The 24037-nt window shown below is 37.4% G+C and overlaps 1 protein-coding gene across 1 annotated transcript; it reads right to left on the reverse strand.

The window, feature by feature from the left end:
- Positions 1-5944: 5944 nt before the first annotated feature.
- Positions 5945-8455, reverse strand: LOC128081941 (leukotriene B4 receptor 1-like). Its single transcript, XM_052685690.1, has one exon. It carries the CDS (start codon positions 8248-8250, stop codon positions 7246-7248), a length of 1005 nt encoding a protein of 334 aa, XP_052541650.1. The 5' UTR covers positions 8251-8455; the 3' UTR covers positions 5945-7245.
- Between the last annotated feature and the right edge of the window lie 15582 nt (positions 8456-24037).

Genomic DNA, 24037 nt, shown 5'->3' on the forward strand with positions numbered 1-24037 from the left:
CAAAATATGTTCCTGTGTTTGAAATGAAAAGAAACTGTGGCAAGGCTTGAAGACATAAGGAAAAAAAGGCATTACATGCAGGAAGAAGTCTACAGAGTCCTTATGTTAAAATTCCCAAGTGAATAATAAAATATTTAAAAGTATCTAGAGATATTACTCTAAAAATAACAAATGTTGACCTAGATGTGCCTGGCAGTTCAGTTCTGCTTTCTTAGCAGTGTTGCCATAAGTCAACACCAAGCACTTTACAAGTTTGGCTCAGACCATGTACAGACTAAAAAAACTGTAAGACAGATTTCCTTTCTCATTCATTATACTGTCAGCATTAGGTGCAAAACCTGAAAATCAAATAGGATCTAATTCCATCCCTGAGGAAAAAAAAAAGGTCAAACCACTGAATGCATGATTTGCTGTCATCCCAACAGAGGAGCATCAGATACAGCTTCACAATTTCCTGAAACAAATATTGTTTGAGGTCAACCAGAGAAAACCAGCTCAAATTTCTGTAAACTTGCACATATACTTCTAAGAATCATTTATATTTTTAAAAGCCATTTACTTGTCTTTTGTTTTGTTTGTATATAATAAAAGAAGTTAGTTTGGTCACAGTATTTTCTGTTTCTAATACATACATTTAATGAAATACAGCTTATCTATAGTTATAACATATATGTATATATAACATACATTATATATATAACTATACATCACTATATATAACTATAATGCAATGGATGATATCTTACAATTTAAAGTCCAGGCTCTCCTGCAGTGAGAGTCTAAAGTTGCCATCTCTTGGCTGTATCAATATACCCGTATTAGCCAGCTGAAGCATACAACCAATGAATTCAGTACTATAAGCTGACCTTCACTGTGTATATGCAAAAACTGAATAAAAATGTTTCTTTTCTTTTCCCGTTAGTGTTTGTGCCCATTTGAAAGCTGTAATATTAACTTTACAAGGAACACAAACACCAGCAAACAGCACGTATCTTAAAATATTAAAGAGCAAAAATAACAAAATTCTTGGTGTATCCTCTGTCTAAAATATCTGCCCAACTTCAACCATTACTTAAAATAGTAATTGAGGCTTATAGGCATTATTCTATATTTCTTCTTTGATGTCTTCATTGCTGCTGAGACTCTGCCATGAGTACACATAAAGTCCTTAAGGACCTTGATTAGTCTCCAACTGAGAGCTCAGTCCCACAGACCCTGCCTGCAGGCCCAGGAGCCCATACAAACTCAGGCCTGGGCATTCACTCCCTGTCTGAGCTCTGCTGTCAGAGTGACTGTTTTTCAGCTCTGCTACAGCTATGCTTGTGTTTGGCTGTGCACCTTGTTGATCCAGGCTCTGACCCATGCATAGGCTTCTTGGCTTGGCCTTGGCCCCGACTAATCACTGCAATTCTGCTTTGTGATTACTGGGCTGTATTTGACCCTTGATAGACCTGACCCTGAACCTTATGTATATATATTGACTTTCTAGCTTGACCCTTGAACTGACCCTGTCTGGATAACAATGGATAACAGGAGCAACAAGGGAACCCACAGAGACCAAACATCTTGGTTTCCAGTCTTAGTTTTGCCTTCACAGTACGAGTGAAATTAAGTTGTGCAGTACAGAATGGTAACAATGCTATTTAATTACTGTAATGTACAAGGCAAGTCTTGGGGTGAAGTATGTATTTAAGGAGTACATGGGTAGAACCCTTGAATGTATGAAATCTTTTTCCTCAAACAGCCATAAGAAGTTCTTCAGCAAAATCAGCTTCATAAGATTTTGATCTTCTAAAGAATCAGCCTATTAGTGCAATGCTACTCAATGTGACAAATGTTAAGAGGATTAAGCAAAGACTTGTTAATAGACATTCTAAAATCATTATATTCAAACACTACAACAGAGGAAAAAGGAATGTGAAATTAAATCTTGACTGTTTTCCACTTTACTCATAATGCTTCATCCTTTTTCTTAAGGGTGAAACTTTTGTGGTTTTTCTTGTTATGGACGCCTTCAAGACTGCAAAAACTATTCCTAATTTTAGCACAGTAAACTAAAGACCTTTTAATACTTTTTGGATGCTGAGGGAACACCTTAGAATAACACACAGTTTAGAAATCAATGCCCTTGTTGGGATGAAATGTGAGCTACTCGAATTCAAGAGCTTGGTTCTAGCTCAACATGCTTATTAATTTCTTATTTTCAACACAGGTTTTTCAAACTGGCATTTCTTGAGGAAATAGTATTCTGTCAAAAGTTCTTAGCCAGCTTAACTTGTGCAGTGCTTGAAATAAGTGTGGGCTTGAGTTCCTGGATAGTAAGAGATGAAACAACTACATCACTCTGAAAAAAATGGGACTTGGATGCTTAATACAGCATTGTGGATTTTGCAAACCTTTCTGCCTCAGTGACCTGAGTCTAAAAATACAATTTATAACTGAAAAAAAGTCCTGAAACAACAGACAGAGTCCTTCACCAGTTCTATCAGAGACTTTTCAATATAAAATTAAACCCAGTTTTCAAAATAAGAGCCACAAGATGGCAGAAGAGAACAGGAAACGTGAAAAGATTGCTATGCTGAATGCTTGTTCTGAATATATAACACTTCTCAATTCTAAAGCACAGCTGAAGGTTCCTGGCTCTGTTTTAAAATCAAATGGACATGAATATAATTCATTAGTGACTATGTTTTAAAAACAGTCTCAGCTTTGAAGTTTCTGAAGGCAATTCTACAGTGAATGCTAACACTGCAATAACAGTTCAGGTTATGTGTTACAGTTAGGACATGGAACATGCACTGTGTTTGTAGATTGTCCATACTCCCTCACCTTATCACAGTATGAGGTGTCTGATAGCTGTTTTCCAATTGCCATTCTTAATTTCTACTCAATTGACCATACAGAGAATTTTGCAGTTCTAGAAGACATAGCCTTAACTCTTACAGTTATGACTATTTAATCTGTACTGGAAGACCTTATAGCATCCTTTCCATTAATTCTATCACTTAAATGACTGACACTTTACACATTCCACAAAAATAGCTTTTTTTTTTATCCGAAACTTTCCATTTATTTTAACCTAACTGAATGCAGTTAAAAATATTGAATCCTTCCTAAGAACAACAACCATAACTTTAAAAATAACTATACTTTATAAAGCGAAAGAAAACATTAAAGAATGAAACAAGATAGAAGTCTATTATCTCTCGACTTATCAGTACAAGAATTTTTTTTGTACTTTTCTTAGTAAATGTGTTATAAAGCTTCAGAAATCTTAGATGCCATCACATCCTTGTCATACCCAACTTGTTATGTTAGCAGGAGCAGTGTAAGCCACTCAGCCTCTCAGCAGAGAGCATTATGACTTCATACTGCATTTTACAGCATTATTTTTCTTTAACCTATTAACAGTGGAGATCAAACTGAGTTTCCAGATAAAGAACATTTTTAGTGATTACTTGACCAGACAAGAAAGCATTTAGAAAAACCTAGAACTGCCTTGCAACAGAAGTTACTTCACTTCCTTCTCTGTTCCTGTACGCTTAGCTTCCACAGTCGAACTTCTCATTTTCATTCTAAGAACATATGTTTCTTTAATCTGAACTGACAGACCTCTTTTGCTTTTCCTCTCCAACTAGATGCAAAACTTTCTTACTCTTCTTCCCTTACCCATACATGCAGGAAAGGAAGCAATGCAAGGGTCGTAGTTGTAGGAAATAAAGACAAACTTCACCACTGTTAATATTCTCTAATTTTGCATCTTCTCAAGTTCTTATTCTCTCACATGCTTGTATATGGGAGAATTTGCACATTGTCCATGATACATGTCCTCTTCTAGGTTCTTTTACTCCTTTCACTCAAGTCCTGCCTACAATCTTTCTCTTTTAAGTCTTGTTAATAGTAACCCTAATAAAGTTCCGTAACTGTACTCTCAACTGTCCTTCAGATATCTCTTAACTTTTGCTCTGCTTCTTCCTGCTGAATGTTCTGCTGATTTGATTAAAGAAACAAAATTCTTTATTTAGAATAATGCAGCTCCCTGTTTTCTACCTCCAAACAAGGATCTTCCATTTCTTTTGTCACAAAACTCCACAAAACTCCACTCTTTTAATCCACATCTCTGTAACAACTATTTTACCATGATGTTTACAGAAAACAATAAAAGGCAATAAAAGTAAGGCCTTTGAGACCCGTATTTTTCCTTTGTTAGTTTTTTTTTGAATGCTTGTTGAATATTGGCTTCAATCCTGTTAGTACATGATGAATTCCCTTTATGCAGCACAACTCTACTACAGCACATGTGATAAATTCCTGCTGTATGCCCATAGAATGTTCATCAGGCTGATAAGATTTAAGTTAGAGCTTGATGTTAGAAGATTCTCATTTTTTACAAACAAATGAGAAGTTCAAAGCACCTGGAATCTTTTTTTTTCTTTTCACCTCCCAGTACACAGTGTTCTGAGCAGTGTTGCATTGATTCCACGTAATGTTCCGTGCACTTCAGTGTAAGCTGAGGTGATTTGACTCAGGTGACTGAAGTCACCCCCACTTAGCTCAGCCTTTCTTCTTGCTGTGTCATGAGAAATAGCTAGACACTGAAGCCACAGAGACAGGCTTCATAAACAAGGACCACAGAATTGGGAAGTAAGAAAAACAAGAGGAACTTAAGCAAGATGAAACCTCATTTTTCTCAGACAGAATTTGGAATACCTGAGATATCACTGAGTTATCTGAGTTTATTAGTAAGACTGCTTTTGTCTCTGGGTCACTGCTTGGAACTGCTTGGGATCAAGGGAAGTGTTTGCTATTAACATTCCAATACAATCTACAGAATGAACACAAAATGTAGTCAACAGCAGTCATGAAGTATCACCATCATAAGATGCAGCATTTTGCACCAGATCAATGCCAGGTTTTAGGTTTGGCTGGGATTCAGTATTTTAAGGCAAGAATATCCAATGCCTGCTGGCTGTTTTAGCGTGTAGTACTGTCAGACCTCAGGTTAGTATAAATGGAGTGGTAAATGTTGCAGCATTGACAGGTGTGTTGTATACATTTAAAAGGAAGAAGCAGTCAACCATGTCATCAGCTTATACGTCTACATCAACTCTTGTGGATCTGCTTATGTTACAGCCCTGCTGCCAAAATATTACATCAGTGGCTCTTATCAGTGCAAACCAGCATTTGCAAGAATTAGCTCCATCTGCTTTGTAGAAAGGTGAAATTAGTCAAGGCTGCTGCTTTAGCATCCTTTACTGCAGTAGGCAATACTGCACAGACTATGTATCTGGTCCCTAAGCTCTTTATAGTTCATCCTGGGTTGGGCATTAGGCATTAAAATGCAAGAAATGCACCTGGAAGGCTTCTTGAATAGCAAATAGCACCAGAAGAGATGGATGCCTCACACACACACATGATTAAACGGCTCAGCTGATCTCCTAGGATTGATGATAACTAGGTGCAGGACAGACTGATAGAAAATTCCACTCAAGTTGTGAAGGCCTAGGACCCTAACTAAGTTACACTATTTTTGTGCTTATTGTCCCTTCATCAGTTCTGTTGTTATTGAATAGAATGACTGTTATCTTAAAAACGTACTAGGAAATATCTTTGCTTTTTTATACAGTAGATAATAAAGTTGCTACCATTATTAGAAGGTACTGCTATATTTAATATGCTAGCAGCAATTAAGGAATAATTATTGGGGTGAAAAAAGTGGTAGTTTTATTGGATTAAATTTAAAGGATTTCATCTGCTTCTTACTCTGCCATAAACAAGGTCCTGCTGAAGTTTTCTCTCTTTTAATCTCAGTGAAGGAGTCCAATTGATGGAAAGTCATTGGTGTGGGAAAGTATGGTGTGAGCTTCCTTTTCAATGAGAAGAAAAAATGTCTTTTTCATAGAAAGCAGGAATAACAAATACGTATGCAAAATGATTAGAAATATTCTATTAATATATAAGGATTTATTTCTCTGTGTTGTTCCACTTCACAAGCTAAACTGATGTAACTCAAATTTCCTTGTCTTAAATAATAAGCTCTTCAATATTAAGTTCTAGTTAGTCTTTCACAATTTCTCTGTGAGTTACAAAACTATCTGCAGCTGTCCAAAACACAATCTGCAGGATATTACAATAGAAAGATAGTAACAGTAAGTCTCAGTAGTCAGTAGTTATCTTCATCTTATTACAAATCAATGATTAAAAAAATAAGCAAAAGAAAGTATAAAAAATGTCAAGCACAAACAGAAATTAAAAATACCCATTGAAAGCAAACATTTGATGCCATGCAGTTTTTTCACAGTGAGTTTGCATTCACAAAAGAAAAATAAATTCCTTGCAAGTCCTAAATGTATTTGCTTCTTTAAAGCAAGTTCTACTCTATTTTACAAGAGAAAAAAAAATGCTTCTATGTGCAAGGTGAAATTCTTAGGATATCAGGCACTTCATACTATTGCCATAACATTCTTACATGTAAAAGAATCTCACCGATGTCTCCTTCCCTCACTGTAGGCTTTGATTAAATTCCTCCAGAACTTTAATAGACATCTTGAGAGCTCAACTGAGTCAAATCATTTGAGAATACTCATACTATGAATATTAGATATATCAATAGTTCAGTTGCCACTGAGTTATGTATATAAATGAAGTATAGCTTGAGGTCTGTAACTGTCATGAAACACAGATTTCTTGTACCTTTTTCTGAAGATGCATGCCATTCCTAATGCTTTACTTCACATTAACATAAGATTCTTCTGTAAATGAAGTTGTGTAAAAGTTGTTACTTTTAAGCCTAAATGAAGTCCTGTATAAAAATTTTATGTGCCATTAATCATCTTGAAATCCATTCTTACCCATAATAAGAATCCAAGCTTGCTCACTTAGAACTTCAGATTATATATATGGGGATTTTTTGACCACTTCAGGTTTTGCTCCACAAAAACAAGTTTTAAATTTCCAAATTTTGTTTTCCATGTAAATGTTGTTTTCCACATTTTTTTCTAAAAATCACAACTCTACTGCAGAGTAAAAATATTGCATTCCTTACTTCAAACCTCCAGCTACCTTGATGAGGTTCTCAGCATCGTTGATTCTGTGATGTGGATACCAGCTTAGGAACCAAACAAGGCTTTACTGACAACTCTTTTAAAACATACAAAACTGTACTAACATTTACTTGTCCCTACGTGTAAGAACTACTGAGTGGATGCCCCAGGACCCCGTTATTAACTAAGTTTATGTTCTTTGTTAGAGATTTTCCATGCCTACTGAAGCAGTCTCTTGTTTGACTACAGAATGACTCTTCTTGTCTTCGTCTGTTACAGTCTGACTCATCTGTTCAAAGAGCTTGGATATCTTGGCAATTCTCAGGTGATTCTGAAATTTTCGTGCAGCAAAAGCATAAAGTAGAGGGTTAATGCAGCTACTGACAAACACAAGTGCTCCAGAGATATACTCTCCTATGTCTACAATTTTTTCCAGAGTCAAATACATTTCCTCAGAGTGCTCTATCTCAATTGAAATGATATCTAGGATGTTGAAAAGATGATGAGGAAACCAGCACAAAATGAATGCCACCACAATGCTGGTAATGAGCCGTTCTGATCGCTGCTTTGACCGGTAAGTCATTTTGCTTATTCTTTTTGCAACACACACATAAGAGGTGCATATAATTAGAAAAGGAATTACAAAACCTGCAAGAGTTTCCAGCAAAAGATACGACACTTTCTGTTTAATAGAGGAGTAGTTGCGACACGTGCATTGCTGCCCACCATTGATTTCGTCTGTCTCTTGAAATGGAATGATAGAAATACCAAGAGCTACAGACAGGAACCAAATGAAGACCATGATTATAGAAGTCTTTTCCTTTGTTCTGTATCTCTGAACAGCAAAAGGGTAAAACACAGCCATTAATCTCTCCAAGCTCAGTGCTGTAATCAGAAATATACTAGCATACATGCTGCAGTAAATAATGAAGACCAGTATTTTGCAGAAGATGATTCCAAAAACCCAGGAGTCAGCAAAGGAGTAAATCCAGATAGGCAAAGTGATCAGTACGAGGATATCTGCAATGGCCAGGTTCAAGATCAGCAGGACTGAAGGAGACACTTGCTTCATTTTAGTACAAACAGTCCAGATGACAATGCAATTTCCAGGAGTCCCAATAATAAATGACAAGCTCAGTATCACGCAAACTACCAGCTTCACAGTGTTCCATGTCACATGGGTACTGGTTTCCTCAGCTTGACTCATTCTGGATATTCTTCAGACGTTTTCGAAAGGTAATATCCTTGGCACTTTGCGTTCTGCTTTTATTCTGACAGTGCAAGCAAACAATCTCAGAGAAACTTCCCTTACTGATATCATGCAGTCTAGTAAGGCATGTGACCTCACATCCTAATGCTCACAAACATCTGACCGCATACGTTCCTGTTGTTTAGGAAAACAGTATGCATTTTTGCATGCAAAGCAAAAATAGAAATACAGTGTTGTGTTGTGCCTGGCTTTCCTCTTAATTGCAAATCCATCACACCTAGCAGATTTTACAGCATGAAGATAGTTTTTCAGAAGTCTCTTTTTTTAAAATAGCCCGCTACTTGGTTAAAACTGCCTGTGAGGAGAGTGAGGAATTATTGCATGCTCAGTCTTCAAGTAATCTCTTTTCTAAAAATTCAGGAGAGGTCTGTTGATTGTGCCTTAGAAACATGCTGACATAAAGAAACCAGCTTTTGCAGAGACAAGTGCAATAAAGCGAGAGGGAGTTGTTTTTCTAATGTTCTTCAACCAAACAAAACCACCAGAATGGTCTGCATGTAAGCTCAGGAGGAAACAGTCTGTTTCTCAGAAAACATATATTTCCATTGTCCTGCTGTGCCATCAATATGCTGTGACATAAACCCCTAGAAAATTCGGTAGTTAATGTAGTATTCAAATTTTTTGTGAATCAGAAGTTCTTCACTGTCTACCCAAAGAATATATAAGTACTACTTTGTTACTATGATGTCAGAACATTTTATTTTGAAGTCTGGTTCCAAATAATTAAAAGAGGAACTAAAAGAACAGCACCAACAAAAAGAGGCAAGTCACAGAAGTGAAACTAGAATGGGATTTTCTGTAAAATAAGCACTGAAAGAAGGAATTATGCATACTGTGCTCTGCTTAAGACTGTGATACAGATTATTTCCTTAAATACTGAGGTAGAATTGCACAAACCTGGCAAATATAGCGTCCAACATAACCAGAATGGAAAAAGGATTGCAACACCTCCTCCCAGCGCCAATCGGCTTAGCTGTTTTCGATCTCCTAAGAGTATAATGAGATCAACAGCAAATCCAAGAGTAACTCTACTGAAGTCAAGAATTACTTTATCAAAACACTATGTGAGATTTTAATTTGGATTTCATCTGATACATAATGCTGCTTCCTTTTATTTTTAATTGCATTTATTACGCACTGGGCAGAGAAAAATGCAAAGCAACTGATTGTGTTCTAAAGGGAATTTCTGAAAACCGTGCTTAAAAATCCATCAATGAAAGGAAGTGCTGGGCAGTGTCTCATCTTCTAATGAAATCACTGTTATGCATGTCATTATTTCTCCAGAAGTTGCTTTGGAAGCATTTTCTTATTGCCAGCGTTATATCTATTCTGTACTACACTGCAGACACTTATTATTTAAAAAAACATTCAAGGTGAGATGCTGAATATATGCTGAATAAGATCTTCCTCTTCATAAATTCCCACTGTTTGCACAGATATTGACTCGTAGCAACACTGCTATAGTTCCTATTCAGTGATGTGTGGATCTGGTTCTACTTCTGAAGCACTTGTCCTTACATTTTTCAGAAACATGTTTCTTCCACTTCATTTGAACCATGCTTTCCAGGAAGTCTTTGCCTTCATTTGTATCTTTAATTTAAACAAGAAACCAGATGGATCTTGGAATTGCAGCAGAAGTCTGAGATTTCTCTTTCAAAAAAGATCTCAGACAGGTGAAATGCTGAGATTTCCTGAGTATCATTCTGAAGGCAGGCTTTTAGATGAAGTAACGTAGATTTTAGAGTTAACATTAGATGAGGATCATTGTTTTTTAAGAGCTCTCTGTGATTGTTGGATCACTACAAAAATTTCAGACACACCTTAAGATGTCTCCAAATGTTCTCTAAAAGAGAACTGTTATTTTTGAAATTTACCCTAGTAGGACACAAACCCCTGGGAAATGTAACAGGTATTTCCAATAGCAGCATAATATGCTTAACAACATACTAAACACATCACAAGTGTAGCCATCTAGTGTCCAAACGTGGAGGGGTTTTTAATGTCTGAACACAGAGCTGAACTTCTGCCCTCATAAACTTGGTCTGCTTTAACAGCAGTGAATTTAGGCTGCATTTCTGTGTCTAAAAAGCAACTCTAAATATAATTTTGTGTGTGTGCGTGCATATTATATATTATTTCTATATGTGGTGCAACAGCAGAGTCATCAGCATGGGAAACTTCAAGTGTGAAAATTTACCTTTTGGTTTGAAAATAACTTCTGAAAACATTCAAAATCAGAATCAAGAAAGTCTGTGCTATTACTATGAAAAATTCTGAATTGAATTTGCAGTGTTTTTAGTATAAGGGGGATGCTTCATTCATCTTTCAAATTGTCTGGTTTTCTTTCTAAGCGTGTGTTTCCCCCTGGTGGACAGTTTGCAATTTGCTGAGTTACCACCACTGAGCATTTTCAGACAGCTAATGGTTTTGGATCAATAAAGGTAAATGATAATTTATATTTCCATCTTTAGTATGTTTCTCCTTAGAATTTCATTCCCAGAACTTTTTAACTTTGGGCTAACAGCTTCTTCTCAAAGCACATCCATCCTCCCATCCAGTAAAAGCATCTCTTAACAGCTTGCAGAATAGCTGATGCATGGGAAATTCGTATCACATGTAAAGGTATGAATAACTGCCCCAGAAAGACTTTTACAATTCTCTCCAACTGTTTTCTTCAGAACGATCCACTGGATATTCAGCTTTAGAGTACCTGATCATTAATCAATGCCAACTATCACGTATCTGCTGAAATGCTGGAAAGCGACGTCAGTAATCTTGTTTGCCTGCTGATCCTGAAGGAAGTTAGTAGTCTAAATCTTTTAGTTCTTCAGCCATTGAAAGAAGATAGCATTTGTACGATTGACATGGCTGTCTCACAACAAACTCAGATAAATGGTGTTATAAATGGCTGTGTGAAACTCACACATTACTTGATCCGAAAATCATGGGCTAGTCCATCTCCTAAGCTAGGGTAAGTTGGTATCACTTGCTAGTGAAAAGCTGCTGTAAACACTGCTTTCTTGCTTTCCTTGGTCTCCTATACAAATAATGCACGCAGCAGCTAATAATGCCTTTGCTCTGTAACTACTACAAAGGAAAGCACAGTCTAGGGAAAGACATATACTAGACATTTCTAAATTCTTGCAAACATTATCTGCAATAACCTGTGATGTAGCAAATACAACTGACAATACTCAGTGCTTCTTCATCACTGGGAAAAGTATCTCAATGAAGAGCTACCCAGGGATCAACTCCAGAACGTAATAAAAGGTTTGTGCCTTGCACTATTAATAAAAAGTTAGCAACGTTCCCTGCTGTGTTGTTGTTAACTGGACTTCTAATAATGATATTACAAAATAATATGCCCCTATCTAGCTCAGTAGCCAATAGCATTAATTTTGTAAGACTGGACAGAGAAAAGAATTCCTGTGTATTGTACTCAGGAAAGCTGCTTTAGAACTCGTGATTGGAGGAGTGCTTATAAAGGCACACTGTACGTGCAGCCACACATGCTTACATCTGATACCTTTCTTACTATAACAGAATGACTGTGAACAATCAGATCAGCACTTGTGAAACTATTAAAGTATAGGTTGAAACACTGTCCTCGTACAACCAGACATACTAGACCTGTGAGAGCAGAGGTGTTAATTAAGATAGTGGAGATCTGTATTCATAATTCTGAATACAAGCAGGAATAAAAACTATGTAGAGATTTTTGAAAAACTTTAAGAATTTCTTTTTTCAACATTATGAAATAGTACATTATTCAGAGTACAAGCTTTCAAACAGTAAATGTATAAATTTCCTACAGCTGAAGGTGAGAATTTGGCTTGTATTTACATTAGCTGTCAGTAAGTTGCTATTTGTATGTACACAAAGCATTGCTATCCAAAACCTTTACATAGGCATATCTGGCATCATAATTAATACTGGATAAATCAAACAAACATGAATTGTTTACACACTCTTCCTTTTGTGAGTAATAAATTACTGATGACAAATACAGCTTGGATGATTTGCTGCCAAAAGTTACTCAATTTTTTCTTTTTCTAAACCTACTGTCATTTTTACCTTGTTCAGAGTATCATGTAGATACTGTGTAACTCTGAAACACAATGAGAGTCTTCAGAGCCTCTTAGAGAAAGACTCTTTATCAAGAATCTGCCACATTTTGGTGTACATGCATTGCCCTTGTGACAAGGATCCATCCATGTAGTTGTGTATTTTCAACAGAGGGCGGCATTGGGGAACCATTTATTGTTTCCTCACATAAAACTGTAGATGAGGAAGGCATAGCCACTGTCTGTGTGTGGTACACACAGTTCAAGGCTGAGACTACAAAACCTATTTCCTTTCATAAAAAGGTTAGATGACTGCAACTTAAATTTAATTACTGCAGATAACATTTTCTAGATAAACTTCCTCGATAGAAATCACTGCTGTTTCTACCTTGCAGATAATTTTATTTTCTAGATATTCTCATAATTTTAGGTTAGTACTGTTTTGGTACATGATCAATTCCAATGCTATAATATATAATGAATAAAAGGACAGCTCTGCCATGAAAAAAATAGCATGTGAATTATTTCTCCACGCGTCTGAAGCAACAAACTTGGAAAGGTTAGCAATACGAACACTTCCTTTAGTGCAATTTACATGATTATGTTCCTAGTCTTTGAAAAGCAGACTAAGTTGTGCTCTCGACCCTGTTCAGCAGATTTGAGCAGATTAAGAGTCATTTAATACATAAACACTGAGCCACCAGGCTAGATATGCAGCCCTGGTTTCATGGCCTTTTGTCAGGAATCTTGCTAACTGTGCTGAAAGTAGAAAGACTATACTCATGACAAACATGAAGCTACTCTCATACTCTATAGCAGCCACCCTTGGGTATGTAAAAGACACTTGTAGAGCAATACTGAACTCCCTCAGTCACTTACTAATTAGCATACCTGGCATGTTGTTCTGCATGGCCAGAAAGAAGCTAGCGTCCTACTGTGCCACTGATCAAAAAGATCTTGACCAAGCATTCTTATTCTGAAATAAAAAGTAGTCAAGATTGATTCTGAGATGCCACACAGGTACACTTACAGCTTTCACCAAACACATACATAACATACTGTATGGAAAGCATGTAAGATATGCCATCTTTGCACAATAGTGATCTCTTATCATCATTCTATAATGTGACCTATTGCTTCTACAAGATTATCATTTAATACTAGAATGGCTGTGAATAATGACAACTTTTTCCAGTGTTTTCACTGGCAGAAAGTGCTGGCACTTAAAACTTACTCTCAGTAGAATGGTAGATTTTCTATTTACTATTTTCTATTTACTAATTTATAGACTGTAATGGAATGTAAGGCTATAGCATATTTTAAGGTCATCTGATCTCATGCTATTTACATTTGACATGAGCCTAATAATATGACCTGGATTTAGGCATTCTTATTTCATATGTTCCAGTTTTGGGTCAGATCAAAAGGTCCCCTTAGCCCAGCATTTTGTCTGTAGTGACATGAAAAAGCAGGTACCCAGGAAAGCAGGTAAGAACAAGCCAAGTCTGACTACACTTGTCCCACACAGCTTGTGTGTTTTAAAATGTTTAGTGGTCAACTGACCCGTAGACCTGTGAAGACCACGCTTGAACTCATGAACACCTCTGGCAGCAAAAGTTACTGCAGCAAGACGTTCTGCAGCTTTAATACACTGTGTGAAGAAACACATCTTTTCATTTGTTAGTCTCCTATCAGCTTCATCTGGTTAGTCACCATTTGTATACTGGAAGGAACAGTGAATAGTTGATCCTATTCACCCTCTCTATAGTCTTTATTCGATTAAACCCCTTATCTGTAACTTCTTCATTCCAAAGGTAACTCATTCTTTCCCCATTTAAGCCATATGCTCTATGGTCATAGAGATCCTCTACCTTGCCATCCCATCTTTATATCACAGACTGTCCTCTGCCTAGTAGAGTTTTGTAACTTACTTTGCTGTATCTCCTGTTCTGTGCTTAAATCAGTAAAAGTCATGTGTCATTTAAATTATTTTGTATTGAATGACAGTCAGTTTTAATTTTGTAAGCTATTTTTCTTGGCTTTGTGTTTCAAGTCATGCCTGTGCAGGATGCATTTAGTCCATAATGGCACTGAATGGTACCTCTTTAATGTCTGCTTTTTTTCCTACACAACAAATGATGTATGACTACTTTTATTATGATTGCTGCTTTCCTGTCTTTTGAGTTGCTGCATATCAACCAAGATATGTGGTATCTGACCACATTATTACCAAATCTATTGCTATAGCTCTGATGCCTTGTTTCTTTTCTCTATTAGCTGGATGTACTGCACAACAGCATAGCAAAATGTTCACTATGTGCAACACATCCTTATATAAAATCTTGGTTCTTAGTACATTTTGAGGGCTGTTACTGAGTGAATAGAGTACATAATGGGGAAATCATGGGTAGGAAGCCATCCTAGACACTGCTACTGCGTATCAGCTACAGCTGACAAAGTTCTGCCTGATGAGAGTTGTCCCCACCAGGACAGTTTTAAATTGCAAATCACAGATCCAGTCAGAAATATTATCCAAGTTCTAGCTATCAGATTCAGAACTTGAACAATGTTAGGCTGAATCTATAGCTCAGGAGACTGACTGAAGTCTTGTTGATAATTATGTAATGCTATATTCCACAAAAGATTATACAGACATCAAGAAGTTGAGTGTAAAAAATATAAAAACAGGATTTAAATAGACATTTAACAAGAATTTAAAATTTTAAAATTCTAGCCTATGTTATCTGAGAAGAGTCATTTATCTGAGCAAAGAATGAATTCAGTATAGTTTAGCAGCTAGCCAAAATGAGGAAATACCCAAGACAAGACAGTAATAAACTTTGAGAAAACCATTTTCTCCAGCTAATCCATACATCTCTGCAGCCCACAAATGCAGCAAAACTGTTTGTGAGCTATGTTAGGATAAGGTTCAAGCAGAAGAGTTCAAATCCCCTCAGAACAGAATTTTTTAACAGGAAATCATGAGACCAATTCATCTGCCATGTGAAAGCTCCTATATTTCTTGCTTTCAGCAGAAAATGTGTTTTTATGTCACATGATAGCAGTATCCCTTTTCTATCACTGCTTCAGCCTGTAATTTGAATTCTTTGGTTTCTTCACTTTCAGCTATCAAACACCAATAGCTAAATGACTATACCATGAAGAAACCTTTCAGAGTGTTATTCTAGTAACATATTTGAAACCTGGCATAACAGCAATATTTAAAGCTTCTCAAGCCATTTATAGCATATTCATTAAAAATCATTCTACTGCATCAGTTCTCTCGAAGCACTCTGTCAAGGCAGTCTTTGGCAAGGTTCCCCCCCTTTTCTAAACATGTCCACAAAGGGATCCAAAGTATCATTTTGCAGTTTAAAACCTGACAGTGTAGTTCACTGACCCCTCTCTCGATCAAAAGGGAGACTAAATGGTGGAAAGTTACTAAAATTGTCTGCTGCTGAAGTTGTTTGAAGTTTCAGATGCTGAACAGCACTGTAAAACTCCAGCTCATATTTGGAACCGTGCGTTTGTGGCTATAATCTTTCCTATGCTGAAGAGATCAGTGGGAAGCGATGATGTTAATCTGAGGATAAAATGGCACTGCGATGTGAAATATCTGTGCTTTGGCTTCCAAGGTTTGTGCATACAGAGCATTCAGTGATATAAATTTAACCTATATTTCCACTTGTGTTTGATGCTAATCGCTGCTGTCAAAACTTGTGAGATGCTAAGCCTTTGTGCAATAGCAGGTTGTAAGATTGGGTCATTCTATATTCTTTGATCGTTGTTCTTGGCCATTTGATTAACAGGGCCAGCAGGATAACTGTCCCAATCTAATTTTGATGCTAGCTATGGTTTGAGTGGAAGGATTAGAACAGTGACTTCAAAAGTCTACCAGAACTTAATTTTGTTCTGACTCTATTTTTGCACTGACACACCTAACAGCCTCTGACACAATGGTACTCACTGTGCTGCTGCTTAAACCAGTTTCCCATGACTAATCATTGGTAGGTGCCCATGTCCCTCGGTCCAGAAGGGAACTGTGTTCTTACAGGAATCATCAAGCAACGCTTTTTAACTTAGCATGCCCAAGGGAGGGGAGGGCAGGTGCCTGTGCGTAATTTAATATGTTTATAGGCTATCTCTTTCTCAGGAAAGTGGTTTAAGCAAAACATTACAGATCAGACATTTATTTTTAGATTGACAGTCCATACACAGATCTGAACAACTCATTTTGTTATCCTGTTTGTTTTAATGTTACTTAAGGTACCTCAGTAAAATCTGAATCTTTTTTATTTAACTCTTAACTGTAGCCAGTTTTCCTACTCCTGTTTCATGTTTATGTGATAAACTGGACTAAAAGAATAGAAAATACATGGGTAGTCTATGTTACATCTCCATATCTAAAGCTGTTTTACAGATGCATCTTTCATGGGTGTATGTGTTTCAGACCCAAAGAGCCATAACATAAAATTAAGATTAAAAAATAGGTATCTTTAAAGCGTCCCTTAAAAACTCAGTTAAAAAAACCTCTCTTACATTTGAAAGTACTCACTAAAGAGGAACTCTCAAATTATTTTCTATAGGACAAACCGAATTCTCAAAAGGTATGATCAGCATCAAAAATGAGTAAGTGAAACCTTAGTGAGGTTAGATACAGATCAACATGCCCCTCAGTAAATTACTAAATGACTAATGGACACCACTTTCAGTTCTTCTGGATACACTTGTACTTCCAGAAATGGAATAAATTCTGTCAGTAATCAGCTGGATCTAGTAGAAGCAGTGCTTTATCTTTTTAGAAGCAACTTTGAGTTAGCAAATTTCTGAAGCCCTGTATTTCTCAGCAGATTCCCTGACTCCCAGACCACGTGGAACATCAGTCAAGGTGTGACACCACGTGAAATTGCTTATGAAATGGAAGAATGGTCTCCTTGTCTTTTCATTACACATGAGCTAGAATCCTGAAATGCTGCTGTTTGACTCATGCCACATAACAAGCAAATAGAAATTCTTTTGCAATCCTTTGGCAAGAATGTCACTATGTCCTAGTCATTCTTACAGTCTTTTAAGACATGCTAGCCTTATAATAGCAGCATGTTGAACTTCCGCTCTATTTTTTCTCCAATTCCTCTATTTGTCTGAAATAATCTTGCCTGCAGATTATCTTGCTTGCAGATTAATACTGCCTTGTTAGACTCCTTAGCTTTTCATCTCAGAGAGCAGAAAGAGTTTCTCTGCACTGTACAAAATGTCAGACTCTATCATTCATGCAACGTGCTGGGAAATTGCTGTAACTTAGAACTTGTGCAAGCCATAAGCTGTCCCTGAGGGTTCAACCTACTCAGTTTTCATCACACTGTAGATCATATTTTCAACTTTTTATCATTCATTCCTCCTACACATAACTGTCCTCCAATTTCAAAACTCTTCAGTGGTCCAACCTGGAGCAAACACAATTTACAAAGATTCATTGGGTCTCAGCAAATTTGGAGCATTTTTCAAGAAAGTGTAATCTCTGGGTCCTGCCAGTAAATGAACATCTCATAGTTTGTAACACTACAAGGTCCAAAGATCAAGGAGATATTTACTATGTGTCTACTTTGCAAAACTACTTTATAGATGTGGGTTTTCAGGACTATAATTTCTTGTTGATCCCAAAGAGGAGTCAAATCAAATTGGAATGCAAGCTTGATTATTCTGTTCAGTTGTTGTTTTAAATGATGGGTATGTGAGTTCCCCCAAGGTACTAACTAGAAATAGAAGTTCTGAAGTTCATTTGCTTTCACAGATACATGAATTTTACAAATATAATTTTTCCTTACTGCTGAAATTTAGTAAGCAATATTGTAATTAAAATACCCCAAAAATGAATTGTTATCTTTTATCTGATATGATGGCTACGAGAGATCTGTAAATCCCTCAAATCAACAATACTTATTTTTCTTCCCAAACAAAATATGCTGTGTAACTCGGTGAATACAGGGAATAGGTAGTTCAAGTTAAAAATGTTTCCATTCTAAATGCAATTTTCTGAGTAGAACTACTGTTAAGGAGTACCTGCTACACTGGGCCAAATACTAGGATTACACTGGAAAGCCTCTAAATCCTCACAAGTGCAAGGCAACTATAATAGGCCTGGATTACCGAATGTATTAATAAAGTTCTCTGTCACTTTCTACCTTCAAAGTTTGTTTTAAATTGTTCATTAACATTTCCTGATTAGTAACACATCTTTGCATGGCTTTATGCTTCTTAACAGCAGGCTGCTCAAAACTTTGGATCATGGCAGGCTTACTCGTCATTGGGTGCTCACAATGAACTGTGAAGCTCAATTACATGGATTGTTTGCAAACACTAATTGATGAGCTTTAGAAAGAGTAATATGATCACCTTTCTACAGATTAATGTTTGAAGATGGGAGAGATGACAGTGACAAGATATACTAATTGTGTACATCCTACCTTGGCTGAAGGCTAAGCTCTGATGTTCTAGACTGATATTCAGGTAAGCCTGCACTTCTGCACCCACACTGCCCAGCTGCCTCCTCTCCTTTTTTCTGTCCACATTCTGCACTGTAAACTCATCATAAAGAGACTGAGGAACTGATCTCAAGTTTTGTTTCCTATCCTGATGCTAATGAGTAGCAGCATGAAGAACAATATGGAAGTGAATATAAAGTGCTGAGGAAGCAGGGGAAAAGAAAAGGAAGGGAAAATAGCCTTGCAGACCTGGTTCAAATGCATGTCAGATAGTGTCCCGGGATTACTGTGACTGTATGTAGAGCTTGGGTTTAAAAACTGTTGCATTTAGTTGGGAATGGCATTCTAAAATGTGTGCTAACTTGTGTAACAACGTATAAAAAACTAAACAAGTTGTTAAAGGTAAGGAAACAACAGTCTCTTCAGTAAGAGGAGAAATGGAACCCACCTCTGGCTGATTTAACAAAGGAGGGCCAAGAGTTGAACTGAATGTCTGGGATTTTTATGGATTCTTCTACGCATAGCTTCACTCTGAAGAAATGTTATTAAAAAACCCCGTGGTGCTAAACATATTGCAACATATATAGACCATAGATGTACAGCGTGCATAGAATAGTTACTTAATAGCAAATTAAAAACCACAGTAGCAGCCTCCTACAGTGCATTCTATAAGCTCTTGAGAAAATATATGTTTATGACTGTCCCCCACTGAGGTCATCCGCAAAATGTGTTGTCACAGGTCAGCCAAACCTGCACTGAAACCAGAATACATTGTCCTAGTGTGACTGACTTCAACTGAACCTCAAAGTATTCTTGACAAGGAGAGAGCAAGCTTCCTGAGCTGAGTTTAAAGGCCTGATATTTGTTTCAAGAAAAAGACAATTATCTTGCTTCACAGAAAGTGAAGAAAGACCATATCAGTTTTGTGTAATGCAATTTTTGGGCTTCTTTTTCAAACTAAAGTCATGTTTAAACAATGTTCAGGATTCCTACCAATGCAGAACAATGTAGGAGGGTAAATCTGTTGTGCCAAGGAGCTCTAGAAATCTTTGCACTACAGACAGAATTACTAGGGGGAGAAACTTGGCAACCTCCTTAAGAAAAGCTCTATTTTCTAATGATGTTTGAAAGTGGACATGTGTGGACATTCTGAAAGTGAACCCTATGGAATCTGAATACTTGTGGCAAACTAATTAAATGTACCAATCTTCCTAAGTCCAGTATATATGTTTGGTTCATAGGGTGCATGGGTTACAGGCCTGGCTTCTCCCTAGCGATCTTCATTCCTTCCAGGACTCAGGAATGAGTTCAAACTTGTGAGAATGAATATAGCTTGTTTATAAAGCAGAACACCTGAGCTAGTCTACGACGTTTAGTTGTGTAGGGGAAAAGACACATCACAGATCCTATCACAGTATTTTCCAAAGAACATGTGGGGGAATTCAGGAAGGGATGTTATAGTAAAGTCTGCAGGAAAAAATGAGATGAGCAGCAGATGTTTTCTGTGCATTCAGCAATGAGGAAGATGACTAAAGCAAACCACTGCAGCACACCGCAATATTGGGGTTTTTTTGTAAATATAATTAAATCTTTTACCTTCCTTCTTGTCTATGAGACTTTTGAGAATGTTCAAATTCTACTACTCACGTTTCCATTAAGGTGAGACTCTGCATCCCAGGGTAATTTTGACTGCTGCAAATTCAAATGCAAAAACTAGGGTGGCTGGTGAAATCTTGTGAAGCAATAGAAGTTAAAATAGCATGTTTCTGAAAGACCTGAATGGTGAGGATTTTGTTAGCATATTCTGAACTTGATACATTTCTCAATGAAACACGGTAGTAATGGAGAAAGCACTGACACAGGTCTCTGCCTACAGGGCAGACCTGGGCCAGTGTCTTGATCACTTTTACATCTTTCTTTTAAAATCACCTCAGCTGTAGACAGTTTATAATGAAGTTTCTTATTATGTTAATCATTTATTTTGTGTATTCCTTCTCCTATTGTGCATTATCTTTATTTGATATGAACGTGTATCTTTGGGATAAAGCTGCTTTTCCAGTAGTGTGTCTAGCACCGTGCAATCATGATTGGGAATATCTGAGCCAATACAAGCACTGCTTACATGCTAAGGATCAGAGGCAAACAGGGAATTCTGCTCAGTCAAATAAAAGGTGTGTAAGTAAATACTACGTTTCTGGAAAGGATCGTTTATTTTAAATGACTAGTCTGCAAACTCATATTCAGTTCACCCTTTTTGCCAAGCTGCCAGTCTAAGCCCTCAAAGAATCTTAAACAAAGATAATGGTACTGATATTCTCATTTTCTGCGCTTAATTTAGTTTAATTCTGCTGTTTGTTTGGAAAGAAGAATATTTTGCATACTGATTATACACATCAAAAAGAATGTGATTTAAAAAAACAGTGATTTAAAAAAAAAAAATAAAGTGGTCTTTGGAATATACATTTTTTCTTATACAAAGGTGATAAAGGCGTCTTACTGCTTTCACAAATATTTTCAATTCTAACAACTTCCTTTTTCATGTCCAGACAGTTTTTAATATGAGGCACATGAAGGAAGCAGTGTATAGTGTACCATTTCCAAAAATAAGCCTGCTGGCACTTCAGTCAGTTCAGACTTGTAGTTGGTTCTGATATTTATTACATTTTCCTTGAATTATGACAAGTAGAATTCTGTTGTGTGAGTGTGCACGATCATGGTCCTGAACTGTTGTCTGTGAATGTCCTGCTGTCAAGTCGTTCTTTGTAGAGGCAGAGGAGGACTACTCTTCTAGGAAATACACTGCATCGACTTATTTGCAGAGCATCAGCTAACTGGAAAGAAACGTTAAGAGGCTTCGCAGATTGTCTTGGTTCTTCCTATTTCTTAACGTCAAAGGAACCGGGCATTCAGTGTGAAAACAGAAACTTGCTGTTAGTATTTAAACAACCTTATAAAGACAAGGAGCTTTGTTTGCTTTGTTTTCCAGTGTTAATAGTACCGATCTCCCAAAAGGAAGCAACAAAAAAGCAGCAATTGTAATGGTACTTGATTCATCAACTGAGAGACTGTTATCTAAAGAACCAGGGCTTGCACAGAAGGAATAGCAATTACGTGCTTAGGAGGCTTTTCCTGGAGAAAAATAAGAGGAAAAGGTGAGGATACTCCCTACTGTTAGAAGAGTGCAGGGATTCATAACAGAAATATCAAGACTTGTCTGAATTGAGTACAGAAACATCTGCACAGAATTAATAAAATAAGGGTTACAAACATGACACATTTGATAATCAAGGCCATAAATAATGACACATTGGTAAACACTGAGAAATGAGGTGTTCAGGATCACAGAATCACAGAATGGCCCAGATGGAAGAGACCTCAAGGATCATGAAGCTCCAACCCCCCTGCCACAGGCAGGGCCACCAACCTCCACATTTAATACCAGACCAGGCTGCCCAGGGCCCCATCCAACCTGGCCTTGAACACCTCCAGGGACGGGGCATCCACATCCTGTTCCAGCACCTCACCACTCTCATAGTAAAAATCAAAAGGCCTGTGCTCTCAGAGGCTTACCGCAGAAAAGCTACATGGCAACAAGGCAACAAGGTTACAGTAAGTCAGATATACAACAGGCAGTGAGCTTGTTCAACATTTAGAAGTTCAAATAAAAAACTAAGACAAAACAAATTAACAAACAGAAGCACACCAAAATATCTGCATTCCTAAAGGGCACAGCAAATCTGTTCAGAAACTGCCTCTGCTTCTACCCAGGGGAAACCAAGAGGGGTAAGAGAGGATCTGACAGGTGGCATTATTTGAACCTCATATTACAACACAAGTGATCTCGGCCTGACTACTTAGTCATGTGCATTTTGGTGGTTTGGACTGAACATAACAATATGGGAGAAGGACAGAAGGACCAAGTGATTGAGATCAGCTTTCTTTAAACACTGCTCTGCCTTTCCATAAGGTCTTGCACTGCATTTTGTAACATTTAATTCCTACACCAGGATCAGTGTTGCAACCAGTTTTACAGTCTGTAATACTTACACACCCTGTAGTTTGTTTTAGTAGGAGGTCATTTCAAGTCACCACTTGTGTGGTGACTAAGCACCTGTCTCTGGACAGACCAAGGCCTCTGCTTGTATTGGATGTTGTCATCTCTTCCCTTAGCACAAATACAACAGGTGTGGCAGATGCCAGGAAAAACACGATCCTAGATTTAGACTTGGCCTTGGCTTCCTCGAGTGATTCGTTGCATTTTCTTCCCCTGTCTTATTTCAGGAGGAAAGATGTCGTCCTCATTCCATGTTAATGCCACACCATCCCCAACCCCACCCCATTTTTCTCAATTCCAGTCAATAGGCTGTGTGCCTGTTTTTCATGTGCATCTTTTTGATGCCTCTTTTTGCAGCAGCTACAAACATTGAATGCTGGTTCAATGAGGCAAGAATAGCTTCGTTTTTTCTACCTTATAATGCATGTAGCTGGTTGAATTACATAAGCCAATGAAAAGTAATTTTCTACATTGCATTTCTACATTCCATATCTACAGATTTCTGGTATCTCCCACTGATTTCTTGGTTTGAGATACTGTTCACATCAGTACGTAAACCATTCAAGGCATATTTCTGCAATTTAGCATCACACAGGAATACAGACTGTAGAGCCCTTTTTGCAAAAAGACCCCAGCAGCTTTTCCCTGAATGCGAAGCAAGAACACCTGGCTCAGAACGTGGAGTGGATGTATGAGTGAAGCAAGGAAGTTTCATCTTGTTCATTCAGGATCACAGTTGGCTATGAGTTGTGATCACAGTGACTCTGGGCACCATTTTTTCTTTCCTCTGTTCAGTTTCTGCTTGTATGGGTACCCTTGCTCCTCTCCACCAGCAACCAACACGCATCTCACTCTGAATGGGCAGCTTCACTAACTGCTGCGGACCAACCACAAAGGCTTACATCCTTCTGGCTTTAAAACCCTGTAATTACAAGTCCACCTGTTCTTGTTATACGTGTGAAGGTCTAATGATTTTTTTTGAGTGTTGCCAAATTTCTGGCCTCAACGATACTGTGAACCAATTAGCCGCTGCATTAGCCAGGCGTCGCCTGAAGCACTGCATTGCTTTTATACTGGCACTCATCCCGTGACTTTGCAACGAGAAAAGCTGCAGCTATCCTAAG

This window comes from Tympanuchus pallidicinctus, unplaced genomic scaffold (genome assembly GCF_026119805.1).
Source record: "Tympanuchus pallidicinctus isolate F22 unplaced genomic scaffold, pur_lepc_1.0 scaffold22, whole genome shotgun sequence".
Classification (NCBI taxonomy): domain Eukaryota; kingdom Metazoa; phylum Chordata; class Aves; order Galliformes; family Phasianidae; genus Tympanuchus; species Tympanuchus pallidicinctus.

Bases quoted from the DNA above. Each gene is read 5' to 3' on its own strand.
- LOC128081941 (XM_052685690.1), bottom strand. From the start codon at position 8,250: ATGAGTCAAGCTGAGGAAACCAGTACCCATGTGACATGGAACACTGTG.